The sequence below is a fragment of the Lolium perenne genome, chromosome 6, assembly GCF_019359855.2.
Source record: "Lolium perenne isolate Kyuss_39 chromosome 6, Kyuss_2.0, whole genome shotgun sequence".
NCBI lineage: Eukaryota > Viridiplantae > Streptophyta > Magnoliopsida > Poales > Poaceae > Lolium > Lolium perenne.
Genome location: NC_067249.2, coordinates 255,317,680 through 255,337,865, shown reverse-complemented (window position 1 = coordinate 255,337,865; position 20,186 = coordinate 255,317,680). Strand labels below are relative to the sequence as shown.

General features: G+C 43.9%; 2 protein-coding genes across 2 annotated transcripts; both read right to left on the bottom strand.

Moving 5' to 3' along the window:
- Window positions 1-17,516: 17,516 nt before the first annotated feature.
- On the bottom strand, window positions 17,517-18,095 carry LOC139832708 (F-box/LRR-repeat protein At3g59200-like). Its single transcript, XM_071822528.1, has one exon. It carries the CDS (start codon window positions 18,093-18,095, stop codon window positions 17,517-17,519), a length of 579 nt encoding a protein of 192 aa, XP_071678629.1.
- A 1,286-nt stretch (window positions 18,096-19,381) lies between these two features.
- LOC139832707 (uncharacterized) lies at window positions 19,382-19,807 on the bottom strand. Its single transcript, XM_071822527.1, has one exon. The coding sequence runs from the start codon at window positions 19,805-19,807 to the stop codon at window positions 19,382-19,384; it is 426 nt and encodes a 141-aa protein (XP_071678628.1).
- Between the last annotated feature and the right edge of the window lie 379 nt (window positions 19,808-20,186).

Genomic DNA, 20,186 nt, shown 5'->3' with positions numbered 1-20,186 from the left:
AAGTCTACTGGCTTTTGGAGGACATAAATCTAGCTAGCGTGCCGCACCCACGTCTTCACCTGGTCGATCCATTTTGAAGAAAAAGATGTATCCATTCCAATTTGTTTGGTAGGTCTACAGATAGATTTTTACGGCTGTGTTCCTTTTCTTGTTCGTTTGCGTTGGGGTGAACCTAGCTCCGGATGAAAGTGGACAAGTCCACCTTGGACGAACAAACAACAGGTTGAAAACTGCACCGCGAAAAAAAAAAGATGCATGATCAAATACTAGGCCTTGAGTCCTTAAAAACCAGCTTCAGGTCCAACATCTCATCCAAGGAAAAGTCCACCTTCTAGACGGTTAAATGGAGCAAGACTCCTGCAAAGAAAACTGATGCGGTCATACAGGGCACACTGACCCGATTTCTACTGCCGAAAATGGAAGCATCTGAATGTTCTCGCCTAACTTCCGGTTCTGATAACGGAACATGGCACTGCTCTGACCATGATGATTAAAGCTTTCAAAACATACGAATTACGACTTCAATGAACTGGAAGAAGTATAGCAAATAGGCAAATAGCCAACAAAGCAAGATTTCCGGCAAAAGACCAAAAGAGAGAAAGCCAGGAACTGAATGTAGCGATAACAGACATCACAGGGCCACCACTCTCTGGAGAAACACAAAAGGGTTTAGTCGATGGATCTTTTACGGTAGGGACAGAGACACGTCGACACGTCAACCGTCCAAGTAGCCAGATCTAAACGCTAAGATTGATCAATACTTGTTATGCAAAGGAGTAGTATTTTTCCATAAAAATGTAAAATGGGTAAATTCCTGCCCATTAAAGGGTACTTTCAGGAGACAGAAATTTGTCCACCCAGACCTGGTTAGGTTGGAGTGCCGATCCCATTCCATTATGTAGACAAACGGATTCTCTTGACTTGCCATCTATTTTCGTGTCAAAAAAGTTAGAAATGCCACGCAGCCAACTTGACCGCGCTGCATCCTTACATAACGCGTGACATTGGTTTGTTCTCCACCGGAAGTGCTAAAAAGCCGTGCGTAAAGAATTACCAAAATCGCCCTCCAATAAAGGCGTTAAAATGCAGTGCCATAAACATAATTTTGCAAAAAAATAGCATAAAACAAGATCTAGAAAATATGATAAAACTAGTTTAGATAGAACATAAAATAGAGATAGTTTATATTTTACAAACTAGTGTAGATAAAAATAAACCTAATCTAAAAACTCGACATCGGACGAGTCCGATGTCGTGGTCGACGCTGAAGTTGACGAGAACATGTCAGCCCAACGGGGGTTATCCTCGGAGATGGTCATCGGACCGGTCATCTATGCCTCGATGAAGGTCTGCCTCACCGCCTTGTCGGCCATCCGAGCGAGGGGGACCTCTTCGCGTCCGTCTGCGCCTTCTTGCAGTTACAAAGTGCTTCTTCTCGGCCGCGGCACCCTCAGGGAAGCAGGCCGTCCACTCGAGCAGTGAATGCTCATCCCGCTCGGCGATGAGAAGATGGAGCTCCACCTCTCGCTGGGGCACGGCCCCTCTTGCGTGACGAGAGGCGCGGTGGTGTGAGGGCCTCGGCCTACTGGCGCGTCCACACGTCATGGAAGTTCATCGTTCGTCGCGGGTGTCCAAGCCGCCAGGCCAGGGCGTCATACGCGTGCGCCGCCTCGTGCGCAGTTTCGAACGTTCCGAGGCCGATGCGCTCGTCGCCGGTCTGGATCTCCACGTAGAAGGCGCCGTTGGGGTGCTTGTGGACGCCGCAATACCCAGAGCTCGAATAGTGCTGTGACTACATTGCGGTGGCGCGGTATCTGTGGGGTGGGGAAAAGCGCGCGCTGAAATGGCAGACGGTTGGAGGACACGTGCGGCGCGTCTTTTATACAACGCACACCGAGGCATGAAAGAAAGCTCGTGAGTCGCTGCTTTTTCTATCACACGATAAAAAATTTGGCGCGCGCAATTTTACCAGGCCTGCAGACCCGCGCTGCAAATTAGTAATTATTTCAGCGCGTCTCCGTTGAAGTTGCTCTTAGCGGATACATTGCGCAAGATATTTTTTATACACGGGATTGACTATGACTGAGGGTGATGTCAGCTTTCTCTTAGAGATGCCACGTCAGATTTTTGCTTAGTTAGAGGAGAGAAAATGAAGAGAGAGAAGGTTGTCTTCCCTTAGCTAAGGGATCATCTCTTGGAAATAAGAGAAGACTATTTTCTCCATTGTATCACATATGTCTTTCCTTAGCAACAAATTTTCTACCAAAATTTAATTATTCTATTAATTGCTAGATATGGATGTAAAAGATAATAAATTGTATGACATATATCTAATATCTTCTCTACCTGATGTGGCGAGTAAGGGAATGCATGTCTTCTCTATCATTGTACATTCCCTAAGCGGATGGACGGGCGTTTTGGAAGAATGGATCATTACCCTAATCTTGGATTCTTGGCCAAGTTTCCTTTACATGAAAAGAAACTACCGAAAGATTACCTACCTAAATTGCACTTGCTCAATACTACTCGTCCATAGGACTAGTAATTTGTACCGTAAAAAGCCTCTCAGTCTAACATCACCACCGAGCACAGACATCTCAGGAGCCATTAGTAGTGGAAGCTGCAGCACTGATGCTTCTGGAAACTGAAAACTTCACAAAACATGACAGGGCATAATAAGTTTGGTTCCAGTATGTCGGTAATTTATGATGTAGAGTAACTATCATACAGCTTGACCCAAAAGTATTTTCCGAAAGTGCCCTTGACCAAATTCGTTGCTATGAAGGAGTTTAGCATTGTGAGGGTAACACAAACGATCATTCAGACCGGCCTTCGAACTAAAGATGGTTCAGTCTTCAGGTAGTAACAGAATACGTGCAATTTGGCATCAATCAAACTGAAAAGAAGATAGAAAAAACAATAAAAACAATGAGGGAACAGCAGTTTCTCACTGGTGGATAGATGGATTCTATCCACTATCACTTGGAGATTCTTCGTAAAATGGAATCTGCCAACTGGAAATAGAGCAGAAATAAACTGCATTTCCGATGAGAACAACTATTATTTAATCAGTAAATAAACAATAAAAATATAGGATATCCAAACATATATTCTGCATGAGAATACGTTGTAACTATTGTGTTGTCACCAGATCACCCAGTAACTAAATTTGGTGAAATTTAGCAGCCATGTTGAGCACCACCATCATGTAATACAATTATACTAAAGGTGATAATGGTGACTGCATATAGATGGATTTGTATAAGGTGACATACACTCTACTTGATGTGTAATTACAGTAGAAGAAACAGGAAGACTGAAAAAGTAAGCATACATCCCATTATTATAAATGTAACTTACAGTCTGAGCAAGAACTTGGGTCATTGATGCTAATGTGCTCACATGATATGCCAAATCTATTCAAGATCTTCAAAAAAATTCTAATTGCCTCATCAACCTTTCTACATTCAATGTTCACAACCTTAGAGCATCTCTAGCAGTAAATGAAAAAGAGGCCGGAACCGAAAAATTCCTGCTAGTTTACGGGTTCAGGCCGAAATAGGCCCATAACAGGGCCCGAACTCGTGGCCTGGACCGTAAACAGAGTTCGGTTCGGGGCCCTGAGAAACTTGGCGGCCGCCCCATATTAAAACGGGCCGCAGAGGGGAGTTCGGTTTCCAAACCCAACTCCCCTCCGCCGCTACCACTCCCTCCGCCGCAGCCTCCCCCCGGCGAGCAATCGAGCATGCAAAAGCTTAGCTTCGCCCCTGCTCTGCGACGACATGGCCTCGCGTGGTGGCTCTGCAGGGGGCGGCGCGGGATTGGGCGGCGGGGACTCGCCGCCGCGGACCCCGTGTTCCGCCCGGACGAGGAACGCCAGAAGTTCTAGCGATCGTAGGGCGCGCGCAAGCGCAGCGCCCGCCGGTGGACGAACTGGGGGCTCACGCCCCCAGGGAAACTCGCCAAGTACGGCAGCAACGACGGCGAAGGCTCCTCGTCCGGGGGTTCGAGCCGCCCACCACTCTTTGAGGAGGAGCTCGTCCCCGCGCGTGAGCCCACGTTCTCCGCGAGAGACTACATGCACGACTCCAACGAGGAGGACGGCGTCGTCGCGCATATAGAAGCGATCTCTGCGAAGGAGGCCCGCGTTCGCTTCCGCTGGGAGGAGGTCGACTCCGTCCGCCAAATGCGGGAATACGAGACGCGCGTCGGGACGCGCGCGTCCGCCGCGTCAAGCTCGAGATAGTCGAGCTTGAGTTGGAGTAGCGGAGCTCTTCACCGTCCGTCGCGTCGACGCTGTCCTCCGCCTCGACGCTCGAGCTCCGTCAGCGCCTCGCGCAGAGGCCAATCGGGCCTCCTTTTGCTCAGAATTTAGTCCGTGTGGTTAGGCTACTAGCTAATTTAGGTTTTCAGTAACGATTATGTAGCTTTTGATGCTCAATCGGAGCATCAAACTACCATCCATCTATATATATGATCATCAACGAATTTTCTCGCGACATTTGAATTATGTTTTTTCAGTTCGTGTTTACGGGTTCTGTTCTGCGCCAGCTGCAAAATCATCCTCCCCACGTATTCGGAAGACTGAATCTGGGTTTTTCGGTTCGGAAGTTTTTTGGTTACTGCCTACTCTGGTAACTACTCCCTCCATTCTCTTTTATAAGACGTTTTAGCCTTTTTGGAGGCTCACTCACTTAAGTTTGTATGTGTAAGTTCACTTATTTTAGTTTGTATCTAGTTCACTTGGAACATATCTAAAAAAATATATATTAGTGAACAAAGTACCAATGAACTTTGTTCTGTTATCCTTTGTTATCCTTTAATAATGGAACCCGGCTCATGTTGAAGGCGTATGTAATTTTTTTTAAAAATGAAAATGACTAGGCAAATGCAGTTTCTTCTTGCTGGATGCCAAGCACTGTATCCTCTTAGAGCATCTCTAGCAGAGCCCGTAAAAACGCGAACTGAAAAAGTGGAGTTCAGTTTACCGAACTCGTGTTTACGGGGTGTAAAATGGCTGCGCAGAACAGAGCCCGTAAACTAAAACTGTAAAACAGAATTCTGCTCCAGCGGCTTCCGAACCCGTAAAAACAGGGTTTATCAAAGAATTTGCAGATGATCAAAGAAATAACACAATCAAATGCAAACAATTCATGCATAGTTTATCGTGCAGATATCAAATGACACAATCGTAGCAAATAGTTCATAGTTCACCATCTCCTCTCACCGCCGGCATCAAACCGAGGTTGGCTCGCCGTGACAATCATTGCCACCACCTCCATCACTCACCGAGCCACCACCACTTGCCTCTTGACGAGCTAGTCTTCGTCTCTCCATGATCTCCGCCGAGGTCTCCTTCCACCACTCCAGTTGTTGATCATTCATGTCCTTGCTGTTCATCATCATGATCTCCCTCTCCTCGGCCAATAGTTGCTTCATTGCTTTGGCCTTCTTCACGTTGATCCTCATCTCCTCCAACTTGGCCTTGTTTATTGCTTCCTCTCGGTTGGCTTCAACCTTGGCAAAACTCACCTCCTTCTTCCTCTTGATGATGACAAGCTCGGTCTCCAAAGTCTTGGCCGCTATCACCTCATTGGACTTCATCATTTGATCAAACTTTTCCCTCAACAATGCAGCCTCCCCCTCGAGGTTGATCCTCTCCTTGGCCTTCTTGTTTCCCTCCGGCTTGTCAACGTTCCGACCCTTGATGCGCGTACAGCACGCGTCCGTTGGGAACCTCAAGAGGAAGGTGTGATGCGTACCGCGGCAAGTTTTCCCTCAGTATGAAACCAAGGTTTATCGAACTAGTAGGAGCCAAGAAGCACGTTGAAGGTTGATGGCGGCGGGATGTAGTGCGGCGCAACAACAGAGATTCCGGCGCCAACGTGGAACCTGCACAACACAACCAAAGTACTTTGCCCCAACGAAACAGCGAGGTTGTCAATCTCACCGGCTTGCTGTAACAAAGGATTAGATGTATAGTGTGGATGATGATTGTTTGCGTAAAAACGAAAAAAAAGATGGCGGTAGATTGTATTTCAGTATAGAGAATTGGACCGGGGTCCACAGTTCACTAGAGGTGTCTCTCCCATAAGATAAACAGCATGTTGGGTGAACAAATTACAGTTGGACAATTGACAAATAAAGAGGGCATGACCATGCACAAACATATTATGATGAGTATAGTGAGATTTAATTGGGCATTACGACAAAGTACATAGACCGCTATCCAGCATGCATCTATGCCTAAAAAGTCCACCTTCAGGTTATCATCGGAACCCCCTCCAGTATTAAGTTGCTAACAACAGACAATTGCATTAAGTATTGCGCGTAATGTAATCAATAACTACATCCTTAGACATAGCATCAATGTTTTATCCCTAGTGGCAACAGCACATCCATAATCTTAGAGATTTCTATCACTTCCCCAGATTCACGGAGACATGAACCCACTATCGAGCATAAATACTCCCTCTTGGAGTTACAAGCATCTACTTGGCCAGAGCATCTACTAGTAACGGAGAGCATGCAAGATCATAAACAACACATAGACATAACTTTGATAATCAACATAACAAGTATTCTCTATTCATCGGATCCCAACAAACGCAACATATAGAATTACAGATAGATGATCTTGATCATGTTAGGCAGCTCACAAGATCCAACAATGAAGCACAATGAGGAGAAGACAACCATCTAGCTACTGCTATGGACCCATAGTCCAGGGGTGAACTACTCACACATCACTCCGGAGGCGACCATGGCGGCGTAGAGTCCTCCGGGAGATGAATCCCCTCTCCGGCAGGGTGCCGGAGGCGATCTCCCGAATCCCCCGAGATGGGATTGGCGGCGGCGGCGTCTCAGTAAGGTTTTCCGTATCGTGGCTCTCGGTACTGGGGGTTTCGCGACGGAGGCTATTTGTAGGCGGAAGGGCAGGTCAAGAGGCGGCACGAGGGGCCCACACTACAGGGCGGCGCGGCCCAAGCCCTGGCCCCACTTCGTCTCCTCTTCGGTCTTCTGGAAGCTTCGTGGTAAAATAGGACCCTGGGCGTTGATTTCGTCCAATTCCGAGAATATTTCGTTACTAGGATTTCTGAAACCAAAAACAGCAGAAAACAAAGAATCGGCACTTCGGCATCTTGTTAATAGGTTAGTTCCAGAAAATGCACGAATATGACATAAAGTGTGCATAAAACATGTAGATATCATCAATAATGTGGCATGGAACATAAGAAATTATCGATACGTCGGAGACGTATCAGCATCCCCAAGCTTAGTTCTGCTCGTCTGGCAGGTAAAACGATAACAAAGATAATTTCTGGAGTGACATGCCATCATAACCTTGATCATACTATTTGTAAAGCATATGTAGTGAATGCAGCGATCAAAACAATGTATATGACATGAGTAAACAAGTGAATCATATAGCAAAGACTTTTCATGAATAGTACTTCAAGACAAGCATCAATAAGTCTTGCATAAGAGTTAACTCATAAAGCAATAATTCAAAGTAAAGGCATTGAAGCAACACAAAGGAAGATTAAGTTTCAGCGGTTGCTTTCAACTTGTAACATGTATATCTCATGGATATTGTCAACATAGAGTAATATAATAAGTGTAATATGCAAGTATGTAGGAATCAATGCACAGTTCACACAAGTGTTTGCTTCTTGAGGTGGAGAGAAATAGGTGAACTGACTCAACAATGAAAGTAAAAGAATGGTCCTCCATAGAGGAAAAACATCGATTGCTATATTTGTGCTAGAGCTTTGATTTTGAAAACATGAAACAATTTTGTCAACGGTAGTAATAAAGCATATGTATCATGTAAATTATATCTTACAAGTTGCAAGCCTCATGCATAGTATACTAATAGTGCCCGCACCTTGTCCTAATTAGCTTGGACTACCGGATCATCGCAATGCACATGTTTTAACCAAGTGTCACAAAGGGGTACCTCTATGCCGCATGTACAAAGGTCTAAGGAGAAAGCTCGCATTGGATTTCTCGCTATTGATTATTCTCAACTTAGACATCCATACCGGGACAACATAGACAACAGATAATGGACTCCTCTTTTATGCATAAGCATGTAACAACAATTAGTAATTTTCTCATATGAGATTGAGGATATATGTCCAAAACTGAAACTTCCACCATGGATCATGGCTTTAGTTAGCGGCCCAATGTTCTTCTCTAACAATATGCATGCTTAACCATAAGGTGGTAGATCTCTCTTACTTCAGACAAGACGAACATGCATAGCAACTCACATGATATTCAACAAAGAATAGTTGATGGCGTCCCCAGAAACATGGTTATCGCACAACAAGCAACTTAATAAGAGATAAAGTGCATAAGTACATATTCAATACCACAATAGTTTTTAAGCTATTTGTCCCATGAGCTATATATTGCAAAGGTGAATGATGGAATTTTAAAGGTAGCACTCAAGCAATTTACTTTGGAATGGCGGAGAAATACCATGTAGTAGGTAGGTATGGTGGACACAAATGGCATAGTGGTTGGCTCAAGTATTTTGGATGCATGAGAAGTATTCCCTCTCGATACAAGGTTTAGGCTAGCAAGGCTTATTTGAAACAAACACAAGGATGAACCGGTGCAGCAAAACTCACATAAAAGACATATTGTAAACATTATAAGAATCTACACCGTCTTCCTTGTTGTTCAAAACTCAATACTAGAAATTATCTAGACCTTAGAGAGACCAAATATGCAAACCAAATTTTAGCATGCTCTATGTATTTCTTCATTAATGGGTGCAAAGTATATGATGCAAGAGCTTAAACAAGAGCACAACAATTGCCAAGTATCACATTATCCAAGACATTATAGCAATTACTACATGTATCATTTTCCAATTCCAACCATATAACAATTTAACGAAGAAGAAACTTCGCCATGAATACTATGAGTAGAAACTAAGGACATACTTGTCCATATGCTACAGCGGAGCGTGTCTCTCTCCCACACAGTGAATGCTAGGATCCATTTTATTCAAACAAAACAAAAACAAAAACAAACCGACGCTCCAAGAAAAGCACATAAGATGTGATTGAATAAAAATATTGTTTCAGGGGAGGAATCTGATAATGTTGTCGATGAAGAAGGGGATGCCTTGGGCATCCCCAAGCTTAGACGCTTGAGTCTTCTTAGAATATGCAGGGGTGAACCACCGGGGCATCCCCAAGCTTAGAGCTTTCACTCTCCTTGATCATGTTGCATCATACTCCTCTCTTGATCCTTGAAAACTTCCTCCACACCAAACTTAGAACAACTCATTAGAGGGTTAGTGCACAATAAAAATTACATGTTCAAAGGTGACATAATCATTCTTAACACTTCTGGACATTGCATAAAGCTACTGGACATTAATGGATCAAAGAAATTCATCCAACATAGCAAAAGAGGCAATGCGAAATAAAAGGCAGAATCTGTCAAAACAGAACAGTTCGTATTGACGAATTTTAAAATGGTACCAGACTTGCTCAAATGAAAATGCTCAAATTGAATGAAAGTTGCGTACATATCTGAGGATCACTCACGTAAATTGGCATAATTTTCTGAGTTACCTACAGAGAATTTTGCCCAGATTCGTGACAGCAAAGAAATCTGAAACTGCACAGTAATCCAAATCTAGTATGAACTTTACTATCAACGACTTTACTTGGCACAATAAAACACTAAACTAAGATAAGGAGAGGTTGCTACAGTAGTAAACAACTTCCAAGACACAAAATAAAAACAAAGTACTATAGTAAAAACCATGGGTTGTCTCCCATAAGCGCTTTTCTTTAACGCCTTTCAGCTAGGCGCAGAAAGTGTGTATCAAGTATTATCAAGAGACGAAGTGTCAACATCATAATTTGTTCTAATAATAGAATCAAAAGGTAACTTCATTCTCTTTCTAGGGAAGTGTTCCATACCTTTCTTGAGAGGAAATTGATATTTTATATTACCTTCCTTCATATCAATGATAGCACCAACAGTTCGAAGAAAAGGTCTTCCCAATATAATGGGACAAGATGCATTGCATTCAATATCCAAGACAACAAAATCAACGGGGACAAGGTTATTGTTAACGGTAATGCGAATATTATCAACTTTCCCCAAAGATTTCTTTGTAGAATGATCAGCAAGATTAACATCCAAATAACAATTTTTCAGCGGTGGCAAGTCAAGCATATTATAAATTTTCTTAGGCATAATGGAAATACTTACACCAAGATCACATAAAGCATTACAATCAAAATCTTTAACCTTTATCTTAATGATGGGCTCCCAACCATCCTCTAGCTTTCTAGGAATAGAGGCTTCGCGCTCTAGTTTCTCTTCTCTAGCTTTTATGAGAGCATTTGTAATATGTTGCGTGAAAGCCAAATTTATAGCACTAGCATTAGGACTTTTAGCAAGTTTTTGTAAGAACTTTATAACTTCAGAGATGTGGCAATCATCAAAATTCAAACCATTATAATCTAAATCAATGGGATCATCATCCCTAATGTTGAAAAAATTTCAGCAGTTTTATCATGACGATTTAATAGCTTTAGCAATTTCAGGCAGTTTCTCGCGCTTTGCATTAGAAGTGGAAACATTGCTAACACCAATTCTTTTATTATTAATAGTAGGAGGTGCAGCAACATGTGTAGCATTAGCATTACTAGTGGTGGTAATAGTCCAAACTTTAGCTACATTCTTCTCTTTAGCTAGTTTTTCATTTTCTTCTCTATCCCACCTAGCACGCAGTTCAGCCATTAATCTTATATTCTCATTAATTCTAACTTGGATGGCATTTGCTGTAGTAACAATTTTATTTTCAATATCCCTACTGGGCATAACTTTCGATTTCAAAAGATCAACATCAAAGGCAAGACTATCGACTTTAGAAGCAAGTATATCAATTTTCCCAAGCTTTTCTTCAACAGATTTGTTAAAGGCAGTTTGTGTATTAATAAATTCTTTAAGCATAGCTTCAAGTCCAGGGGGTGTGTTCCTATTATTATTGTAAGAATTCTCATAAGAATTACCATAGCCGTTGCCATTATTATAAGGATATGGCCTATAGTTGTTACTAGAATTGTTCCGGTAAGCATTGTTGTTGAAATTATTATTTTTAATGAAGTTTACATCAACATGTTCTTCTTGTGCAACCAATGAAGCTAACGGAACATTATTAGGATCAATATTAGTCCTATCATTCACAAGCATAGACATAATAGCATCAATCTTATCACTCAAGGAAGAGGTTTCTTCGACAGAATTTACCTTCTTACCTTGTGGAGCTCTTTCCGTGTGCCATTCAGAGTAGTTGATCATCATATTATCAAGAAGCTTTGTTGCTTCACCAAGAGTGATGGACATAAAGGTACCTCCAGCAGCTGAATCCAATAAATTCCGCGAAGAAAAATTTAGTCCTGCATAGAAGGTTTGGATGATCATCCAAGTAGTCAGTCCATGTGTTGGGCAATTTTTAACCAAAGATTTCATTCTTTCCCAAGCTTGAGCAACATGTTCAGTATCTAATTGTTTAAAATTCATTATGCTACTCCTCAAAGATATAATTTTAGCAGGGGGATAATATCTACCAATAAAAGCATCCTTGCATTTAGTCCATGAATCAATACTATTCTTAGGCAGAGATAGCAACCAATCTTTAGCTCTTCCTCTTAATGAGAAAGGGAACAATTTTAATTTTATAATGTCACCATCTACATCTTTATATTTTTGCATTTCACATAATTCAACAAAATTATTAAGATGGGCAGCAGCATCATCAGAACTAACACCAGAAAATTGCTCTCGCATAACAAGATTCAGTAAAGCAGGTTTAATTTCAAAGAATTCTGCTGTAGTAGCAGGTGGAGCAATAGGTGTGCATAAGAAATCATTATTATTTGTGGTTGTGAAGTCACACAACTTAGTATTTTCAGGAGTATTCATTTTAGCAACAGTAAATAAAGCAAGCTAGATAAAGTAAATGCAAGTAACTAATTTTTTTTGTGTTTTTGATATAGCAAACAAGATAGCAAGTAAAACTAGCAACTAATTTTTTTGTATTTTGATTTAGTGCAGCAAACAAAGTAGTAAATAAAACTAAGCAAGACAAAAACAAAGTAAAGAGATTGAGAAGTGGAGACTCCCCTTGCAGCGTGTCTTGATCTCCCCGGCAACGGCGCCAGAAAAAGAGCTTGATACGCGTACAACACGCGTCCGTTGGGAACCTCAAGAGGAAGGTGTGATGCGTACCGCGGCAAGTTTTCCCTCAGTATGAAACCAAGGTTTATCGAACCAGTAGGAGCCAAGAAGCACGTTGAAGGTTGATGGCGGCGGGATGTAGTGCGGCGCAACACCAGAGATTCCGGCGCCAACGTGGAACCTGCACAACACAACCAAAGTACTTTGCCCCAACGAAACAGCGAGGTTGTCAATCTCACCGGCTTGCTGTAACAAAGGATTAGATGTATAGTGTGGATGATGATTGTTTGCAGAAAACAGTAAAACATGATATTAAAGTAGATTGTATTTCAGTATAGAGAATTGGATCGGGGTCCACAGTTCACTAGAGGTGTCTCTCCCATAAGATAAACAGCATGTTGGGTGAACAAATTACAGTTGGGCAATTGACAAATAAAGAGGGCATGACCATGCACATACATATTATGATGAGTATAGTGAGATTTAATTGGGCATTACGACAAAGTACATAGACCGCTATCCAGCATGCATCTATGCCTAAAAAGTCCACCTTCAGGTTATCATCCGAACCCCCTCCAGTATTAAGTTGCTAACAACAGACAATTGCATTAATTATTGCGCGTAATGTAATCAATAACTACATCCTTAGACATAGCATCAATATTTTATCCCTAGTGGCAACAGCACATCCATAATCTTAGAGATTTCTGTCACTTCCCCAGATTCACGGAGACATGAACCCACTATCGAGCATAAATACTCCCTCTTGGAGTTACAAGCATCTACTTGGCCAGAGCATCTACTAGTAACGGAGAGCATGCAAGATCATAAACAACACATAGACATAACTTTGATAATTAACATAACAAGTATTCTCTATTCATCGGATCCCAACAAACGCAACATATAGAATTACAGATAGATGATCTTGATCATGTTAGGCAGCTCACAAGATCCAACAATGAAGCACAATGAGGAGAAGACAACCATCTAGCTACTGCTATGGACCCATAGTCCAGGGGTGAACTACTCACACATCACTCCGGAGGCGACCATGGCGGCGTAGAGTCCTCCGGGAGATGAATCCCCTCTCCGGCAGGGTGCCGGAGGCGATCTCCTGAATCCCCCGAGATGGGATTGGCGGCGGCGGCGTCTCAGTAAGGTTTTCCGTATCGTGGCTCTCGGTACTGGGGGTTTCGCGACGGAGGCTATTTGTAGGCGGAAGGGCAGGTCAAGAGGCGGCACGAGGGGCCCACACTACAGGCCGGCGCGGCCAGGGCTTGGGCCACGCCGCCCTAGGGTGTGGCCACCTCGTGGCCCCACTTCATCTCCTCTTCGGTCTTCTGGAAGCTTCGTGGCAAAATAGGACCCTGGGCGTTGATTTCGTCCAATTCCGAGAATATTTCGTTACTAGGATTTCTGAAACCAAAAACAACAGAAAACAAAGAATCGGCACTTCGGCATCTTGTTAATAGGTTAGTTCCAGAAAATGCACGAATATGACATAAAGTGTGCATAAAACATGTAGATATCATCAATAATGTGGCATGGAACATTAGAAATTATCGATACGTCGGAGACGTATCAACCCTCCATCTCCTCCTCGGTGTCGTCGAGCACAACCATTGCAGCTTTCTTGGGTGCTACTGCTTCGTCCCTCAGTTGCCACTTGGGGAGGTGTTGAAGCACATCAAAGCAATGACACATGGTGAAGCTCTTGCCCTTGCTGCCGGCCATGTCTCTGTACCTCGCATCGGCAATGCGGTCCTACATTTGCAAACCAAGCAACATATCGTCAATATATTTCACCAAAGCGAAACTACAATTGTACAAACATATTCACTCACATATTCGTCCACAGTTGCGCCGCTAGGAGGATTCGACACCACTTGGTCCATTGCTGCTGCCCACCGGCTGCAGGCCGGTTTGATCGCGTCCCAACGTCCTTGGAGGGATCGATACGTGCGATCGACAAGATGGCGAACGCGGGGCAACAGTTTATGGAATTTTTCCTCGATCAGTTGCCAGTAGCGCTTCCATGTTTATCGACAAGACTGCATCCATCCCCACGGCGGCCCAAGCTCGGCGCAAGGTGGCGTCTTCTATTTTCGTGTAGTTGTTCGCCCGTCTCTTCTTCCTCTTTCCATCGGCCTCCACCTCGACCACACCCTCGTCCCCTTCATCTTCTTCCCCTTCGTCCCCTTCTTCTCCTTCATCCGCGTCATCCTCAACTCCGCCCATCATAGCGTCGAACGGAGGGAGTGGGTTAATATTCACCTCGTCCAACATCTCCATGTACGAGGTGTCCTCGTTCCTAACAATATGCAGCCTCAATAGCTACTTGCAATGAAAAACCGAGGAAGAGTTGTAAATGTGTACCTTCTTGACCCGTCGTCGAGCACGTCCTGGGCGACGTTCGCGGTGGCTTCTGGTGGCGGAGGCGGCGGCGTAGGCGGGGAGGGGAGCGAAGGAGGGGCGCCACGACTTGTCGTCGCCTTCACTTTCGTCCTTTTGGGTGCCGAATTCTTCGGCCTCGCGCGGGATGCCTTCGGCTTCGTTGGGACCGCCGGGACATCAGCGGTGGCCGCCGCGGCACCGGCTTGCGGGACCAGATGCGTTCCCGCGCACCGCAGAGGTAGGTGAGGGCGCGCAGATCGGCGGTGGCGACGGCGGTTGGGAGGAGCTCAAACTTCCCTCGCGCACAAACTAGGTATTGTGTTCGGGCTGCGTTCGGTTCGCTCCGTCGGCCTCTACAAATACAGGCCGAGTATGGTTTTTCGGCTCGGCCCGAATTTTTTTTTTCAGTTTCGCCTCGTTTACGGTCACTGATTGGCGCCATTTTTCAGCCCGAACCAGTAAACTGGCGGTTATTTTTCGGTTTTGGGTGTTTTACGAGCTGTGCTAGAGATGCTCTTACAGCTGGATTTACTAAACTGAAACATGAGCAGGAATAAACTCTATTATTTTAAGATGCCAACAATTACTAATTAGACTGTAAAAAAGAGTTGAGAATCAAACTCAAATAATTTCACTTGGAATAATGCTACTGATCTATTGGAACAACAACAATGTGTGCTCACTATTGTAGTCCTACCAGCAATTTCCAATTCCGACAACGTAAACATATCATGTTCCTTGCTTCCAACCAACAATGACAAATTACAATTTCAACAAACTGGAAAAGTGTTTTAGTTGCACCGAGCAACCAACAAAGCCAACTTCCAGGCTTGATCAAAAGATTAAAAAAAAAAGCAATGAGTTCTAAACTTGTTCAGAGAACCACGAAAGGCTTTAGACTAGCCACAATGGTAGTATCATAAGTAGTATCATGCATGCCATGTTGGCAAAAATCTGATGTGGCACACCAATTAATGAGGTGAGAGATGAGAGTGGTATCATAATATGATACCGTATCATAGCACGTAAAACTAGAAAACTTAATGGCAAACACATCATGTACACACATTTACATTGAGATTCTACAAAACATTAAATATGATGATACTATGATACTATCTTATGATACTATGCATTGTGGGGTTAGTATCATAAACTAGTATCATGTGCATGATACTAGTGTATGATACTTCCCATTGTGACTAGTCTTAGAACAACATAACGAACACGCATATATCTCAAGAGACGCCAATGGGGTGGCAGCTGGAACAACCGGAGCGGCAGTTGGTGCAGTGCGGATGCTTCTGGAAACTGAAACCTGCACAAAACATGATTATGCACAATGAGTTTGGTCCAAGAGCTCTCAATTGATGTGGATGAGCTACTATACAACTTTACCAGATTCCGTTTTATTTCTCAAAGTGGCCTAGACCAAATTTATTTTGCTAACACGGATTTTAGCTTTGTGAGAGCAACACATATATGACCATTCAGACTCCTAAAGACCCAAGAGGGCTTTAGACTTCTGTAGCATTGCATGCATGCAATTTGGCTATCAACCTATAGATCAAATTGCAACAGGGTAGGAACTACACTTAAAATGAGGAAAAGGCATGTTCTCCGTCCTTGATGGATAGATGCAATGCAATGCACTACATTTTATCTCTCTTTAGCTGAAAGATTTTTAGTAAAAGGGAATCTACCAGCTGAAACACAAGAGCATAGATAAACTGCATTTCGAGACTAGGATAACTGCTATTTCCCATCAGTAATTGAACAATATAAAAACACATGAATAGACCCTAAAATGTTGCATGGATGGTTCAGATTTATAGGCACAATGCAGTGTGTTGTAACTACATATTATCACCAGTAATTATAGAATAAATGATTTTGGTGAAACTTCACAGCCATTTTGAACTCCACCATCACGTAATCCAGTTATTACAAAGGGGAAGTGTATAGTTTATATAAATAGGTTTTTAATGGCGTCATACACTTTAATCTATTTGAAATTACAGCAGAAATGATAGAACAAGTAGCTACGAAGCATGAAGAGTGAAAAAGATGACTTACTGAGTGAGTCAAAACATGTGTCCTTTATGCTAATTCGGTCACGAAGTATGCCACATGTATTTAAGATCTTCAAAATTTTGCGAACTGCCTCGTCAACCTTTATACATTGAATGTTGACAGCCTTAAGGTGTGCACACACAAATGGTTGTTCTATTGAATTTTGAGATCCTGTTGCTCTTAAGAGGTTCTGTAAGATACACATATGAAGCATTAATTTAGTACGGCCAATAGAAATACACGGTAATGCCATAGGTAGTACATCAACATCTTTACATCTAAGGACTATACCTTAGTCTTATCAAGCTGAAGAGTGAGCATCTCAAGAATTGGAGAGTTCCGGAGGATGCAAACGAGGTCAATAGGCGTAAACCAATCATTGAGTAACAGGGTCTTTAAGTTTCCAAATATGGGGCATCGTTCTAAGTCCCACCTGTAGATAAACTGGATAAAAACAATAAGAAACTTTCAGACTTGGACAATCGAAAACAACAGAAAGTGAAACTGTGGGTGGCAATTAATTATCAATAAGAATAAAAAAAAGGAGTAAACTGGACGCTTACCATTTTACTCATAGCTATCAATTCCAAACTAGCAACATTGGCCAATCTATTTAGTAGCAGGCCCTGGTCCGCAGGATAAGCATGACAACCACATTCATGATCGCGACAGCTCTGCCCCTTCCTTCTACAGAAATCTTGGCAACCATAGCGAAGCCCAACATAGGCCGATACTAGAAATGGCATGTGCTCAAGGGAAGGGGTCAGGCCACTGAAAAGATCGAGCTGCAGCGAGATAAGATCTGGTGCAACAATGCTGATGCGGAACTAGAGAGGGAAAGTACAGAAACCGGTGATCCACAGACGCTTTAGCGATTTGGACACTATGCTGGGTGCATGAATGCAGCAGTGCTCCAGCGCCAGATCCTCCAACACCGGACAGCTCGAGAAATCCAGCGACCAGCCCTGGAGGTAAACATTGCAAAACTCTAGGATCTTCAGGTGCCGGGAGATGAACGGGGCATCGTAGCGTGTTGGATTCGGGTAATCTCTAGATATGACTATGAGCTCCTCGACCTGGCACGTTAGGGCGTACTCGGCCAACAACGGCTCGGCGTCTTCCTCGTGACCGAAGGAGCCCATCTCGCACTTCACGAGGGGCGAGTTTCCGCGGAGGCAGATTATCAGCTGCACAATCTGCTTGAAACGCCTGGACTTCTCGATGTCTGACCTGCCGTCGTAGAAGGTGAAGTCCAGGCTGGTCACGCGCCTCCAGAGGTCGCGCCACCGGGTGTCGAGCACGCAGGTCTGCAGGGCGTCGTCGTTGGGGAGAAAGGATAGCACGTGGCGGAGGAGGTCGTCGGGGAGGAGGCGGAAAGGATCGTCGCCGCCGATGTCAGCAGCCATCTCCCCGCTGTCCGCCGTGTACTTTCCGGCGAGTTGTGGGCCGGAGTGCTTTATTGTCGACAGTCGACCGTTGCAACACGATGCAAGGCTTGCTCAATGTGATCTGGCTAGACAGGCACGTGCAGAGAGGCCAGAAATAAGCAGCTTGATTGATGGATTATGTAGCACCACACCGATTTGATCGTTTTGGATCCTAAGGCTCGTGTCGAGCTTTTTGATCTCATGCGATTATAATGAGGGATACACGAGTATATGTAGGAGCTGACTAGCTAACCAATACTAATTCTATTCGGACACGTCCATAAAAAAAAAGCTATTCGGGCACGGGTCGAGCTTATGTCTAAGAAGCGCAATGGGGAGCCTCGACTCACCCCGACTCACCTGCGATGTTGCCTCTGTCCCCGTCGTCACCGCTGCTGCTTCTTCGCTCCGTCGCCATGGCGTGAATCTGGATCCATTAAATTGATGTGCTTGCAGAAGTGCCTGCGAGAGTAGAAGAGGCACATCTCGTTTTTGGCTTGAATTCGTGAAGATTGGATCGAGAGCGCAATCCTAACGTAGTCACATTCAGCCGGTTCACTTTATATTAACTATTCTGACTGCTTGCTCAACCATTTATAGATACAAAAAAACCAAACAGGAATTTAAAATTTAGATAGTACAACCTCCGTTTGCCAAACTTATGGTAGTACTTGTTTGTCTGTTTCTAATTTTTTTTTACTCTAATAGCAGGAGCTCTGCTTTTTCACTACAGAAAGGGGGGAAAACCCAAAATATTACACAGTGGATACACTTGTATCAAGCAACACAAAAGAACCCTAGCTCAAGAAGCAACAGGGGCACTGTCTTAAAAACACCCACCCACCTGACATCATTCTTCAGCTTCATCTCAATAATAATCTGATTAGCAAGCACCGCTGCGGACATTGAGACGCTCTGAAAAATACGCCTCCCTCTTTCCTTCCAAATGTTTCAGACTACATAGGCTGCCAACGTGATCTCCCTTTTTCCTTTGCTCATGCATCTTCCCTCTTCGCACCTTTGTCCACCATCTTGAGATTGAAGATGAGCTGCTCGCCACCTGAGCCACTCTCGGATGAGAATTTTGAAAGTTACTCCACACTTCCTTCGTCTAAGAACAACTCAGAGCGAGGTGCGGTGGTGTTTCCAGCTCTTGATCACAAAGGTTGCATCAATCATCATGAGGCCATCCTCTAGATCTAAGCCTGTCTGCAGTCCAATTCTTGTTTTGCAGCATAAGCCATAAGCAGAACTTCACCTTCCCTTCAGGCTTCAGCCCTTATTTTCCAAACATATTCCAAATTCAGTTCCAAACAACGCCCATGAAACTGCGCCTCATAACCTGAGCCAGCAGAGTAAACACCATCCACCGTGAGGTTCCATTTGATCGAATCTTCAGCATGGTACAGCCGGACCTGCTGAATTTTTGTCCATAGCTCCACAAACTGATCAAGCTGCACTTGAGTAGATATGCGCTGCAACCCCCTCATCCACCTGTTATTGCTCATCGCCTCCTTAACAGTTAATCCTTTTCGCCGAACCAAAGCAAACACATCAGGAGCCAGCTGACCTAAAGCTTGCCCGTTCAGCCATTGATCTTTCCAGAATCTTGCTTTCTCCCCATTACCAACAGTGATTGTTGTCCATGCTTTCTCCCCATTACCGACTATTTCTAAATTTTTATCCAGCATTTTAAACTCTTAGAGCATCTCCAACGGTAGCGGTATACGGTGGCGCTGCATTTTGCGTTTACGGCGCACCTAACCGCAGTTTACGGCGCAAGCACAGATGTTGCTGATCCAGATGCCCAAAAAACATGGCAGCGATTTTGGGCAGTTTCCATGATGCCTGTGTTTTTTGCTGCATAAAGTTTCGTGCCCAACAAACAGGTCCCTGTATTTTACAAGAAACACACTACAAATATTTTAGTAAAAGCAATCAACTCCCCCTTATCAACTATGGGCAGTATTGAGCGGTGGCAGAGGTCGAGTGCGGGGCGGCGGTGGAGCGCGGTTAAGCTCGGGCACGGGGCGGCGGCGAAGCCCGGCCACCATGAGCGATGGCGAAGCT

Excerpts from the sequence above, each read along its gene's own strand:
- LOC139832708 (XM_071822528.1), bottom strand. The coding sequence starts at position 18,095 with ATGGCTGCTGACATCGGCGGCGACGATCCTTTCCGCCTCCTCCCCGAC.
- LOC139832707 (XM_071822527.1), bottom strand. The coding sequence starts at position 19,807 with ATGCTGGATAAAAATTTAGAAATAGTCGGTAATGGGGAGAAAGCATGG.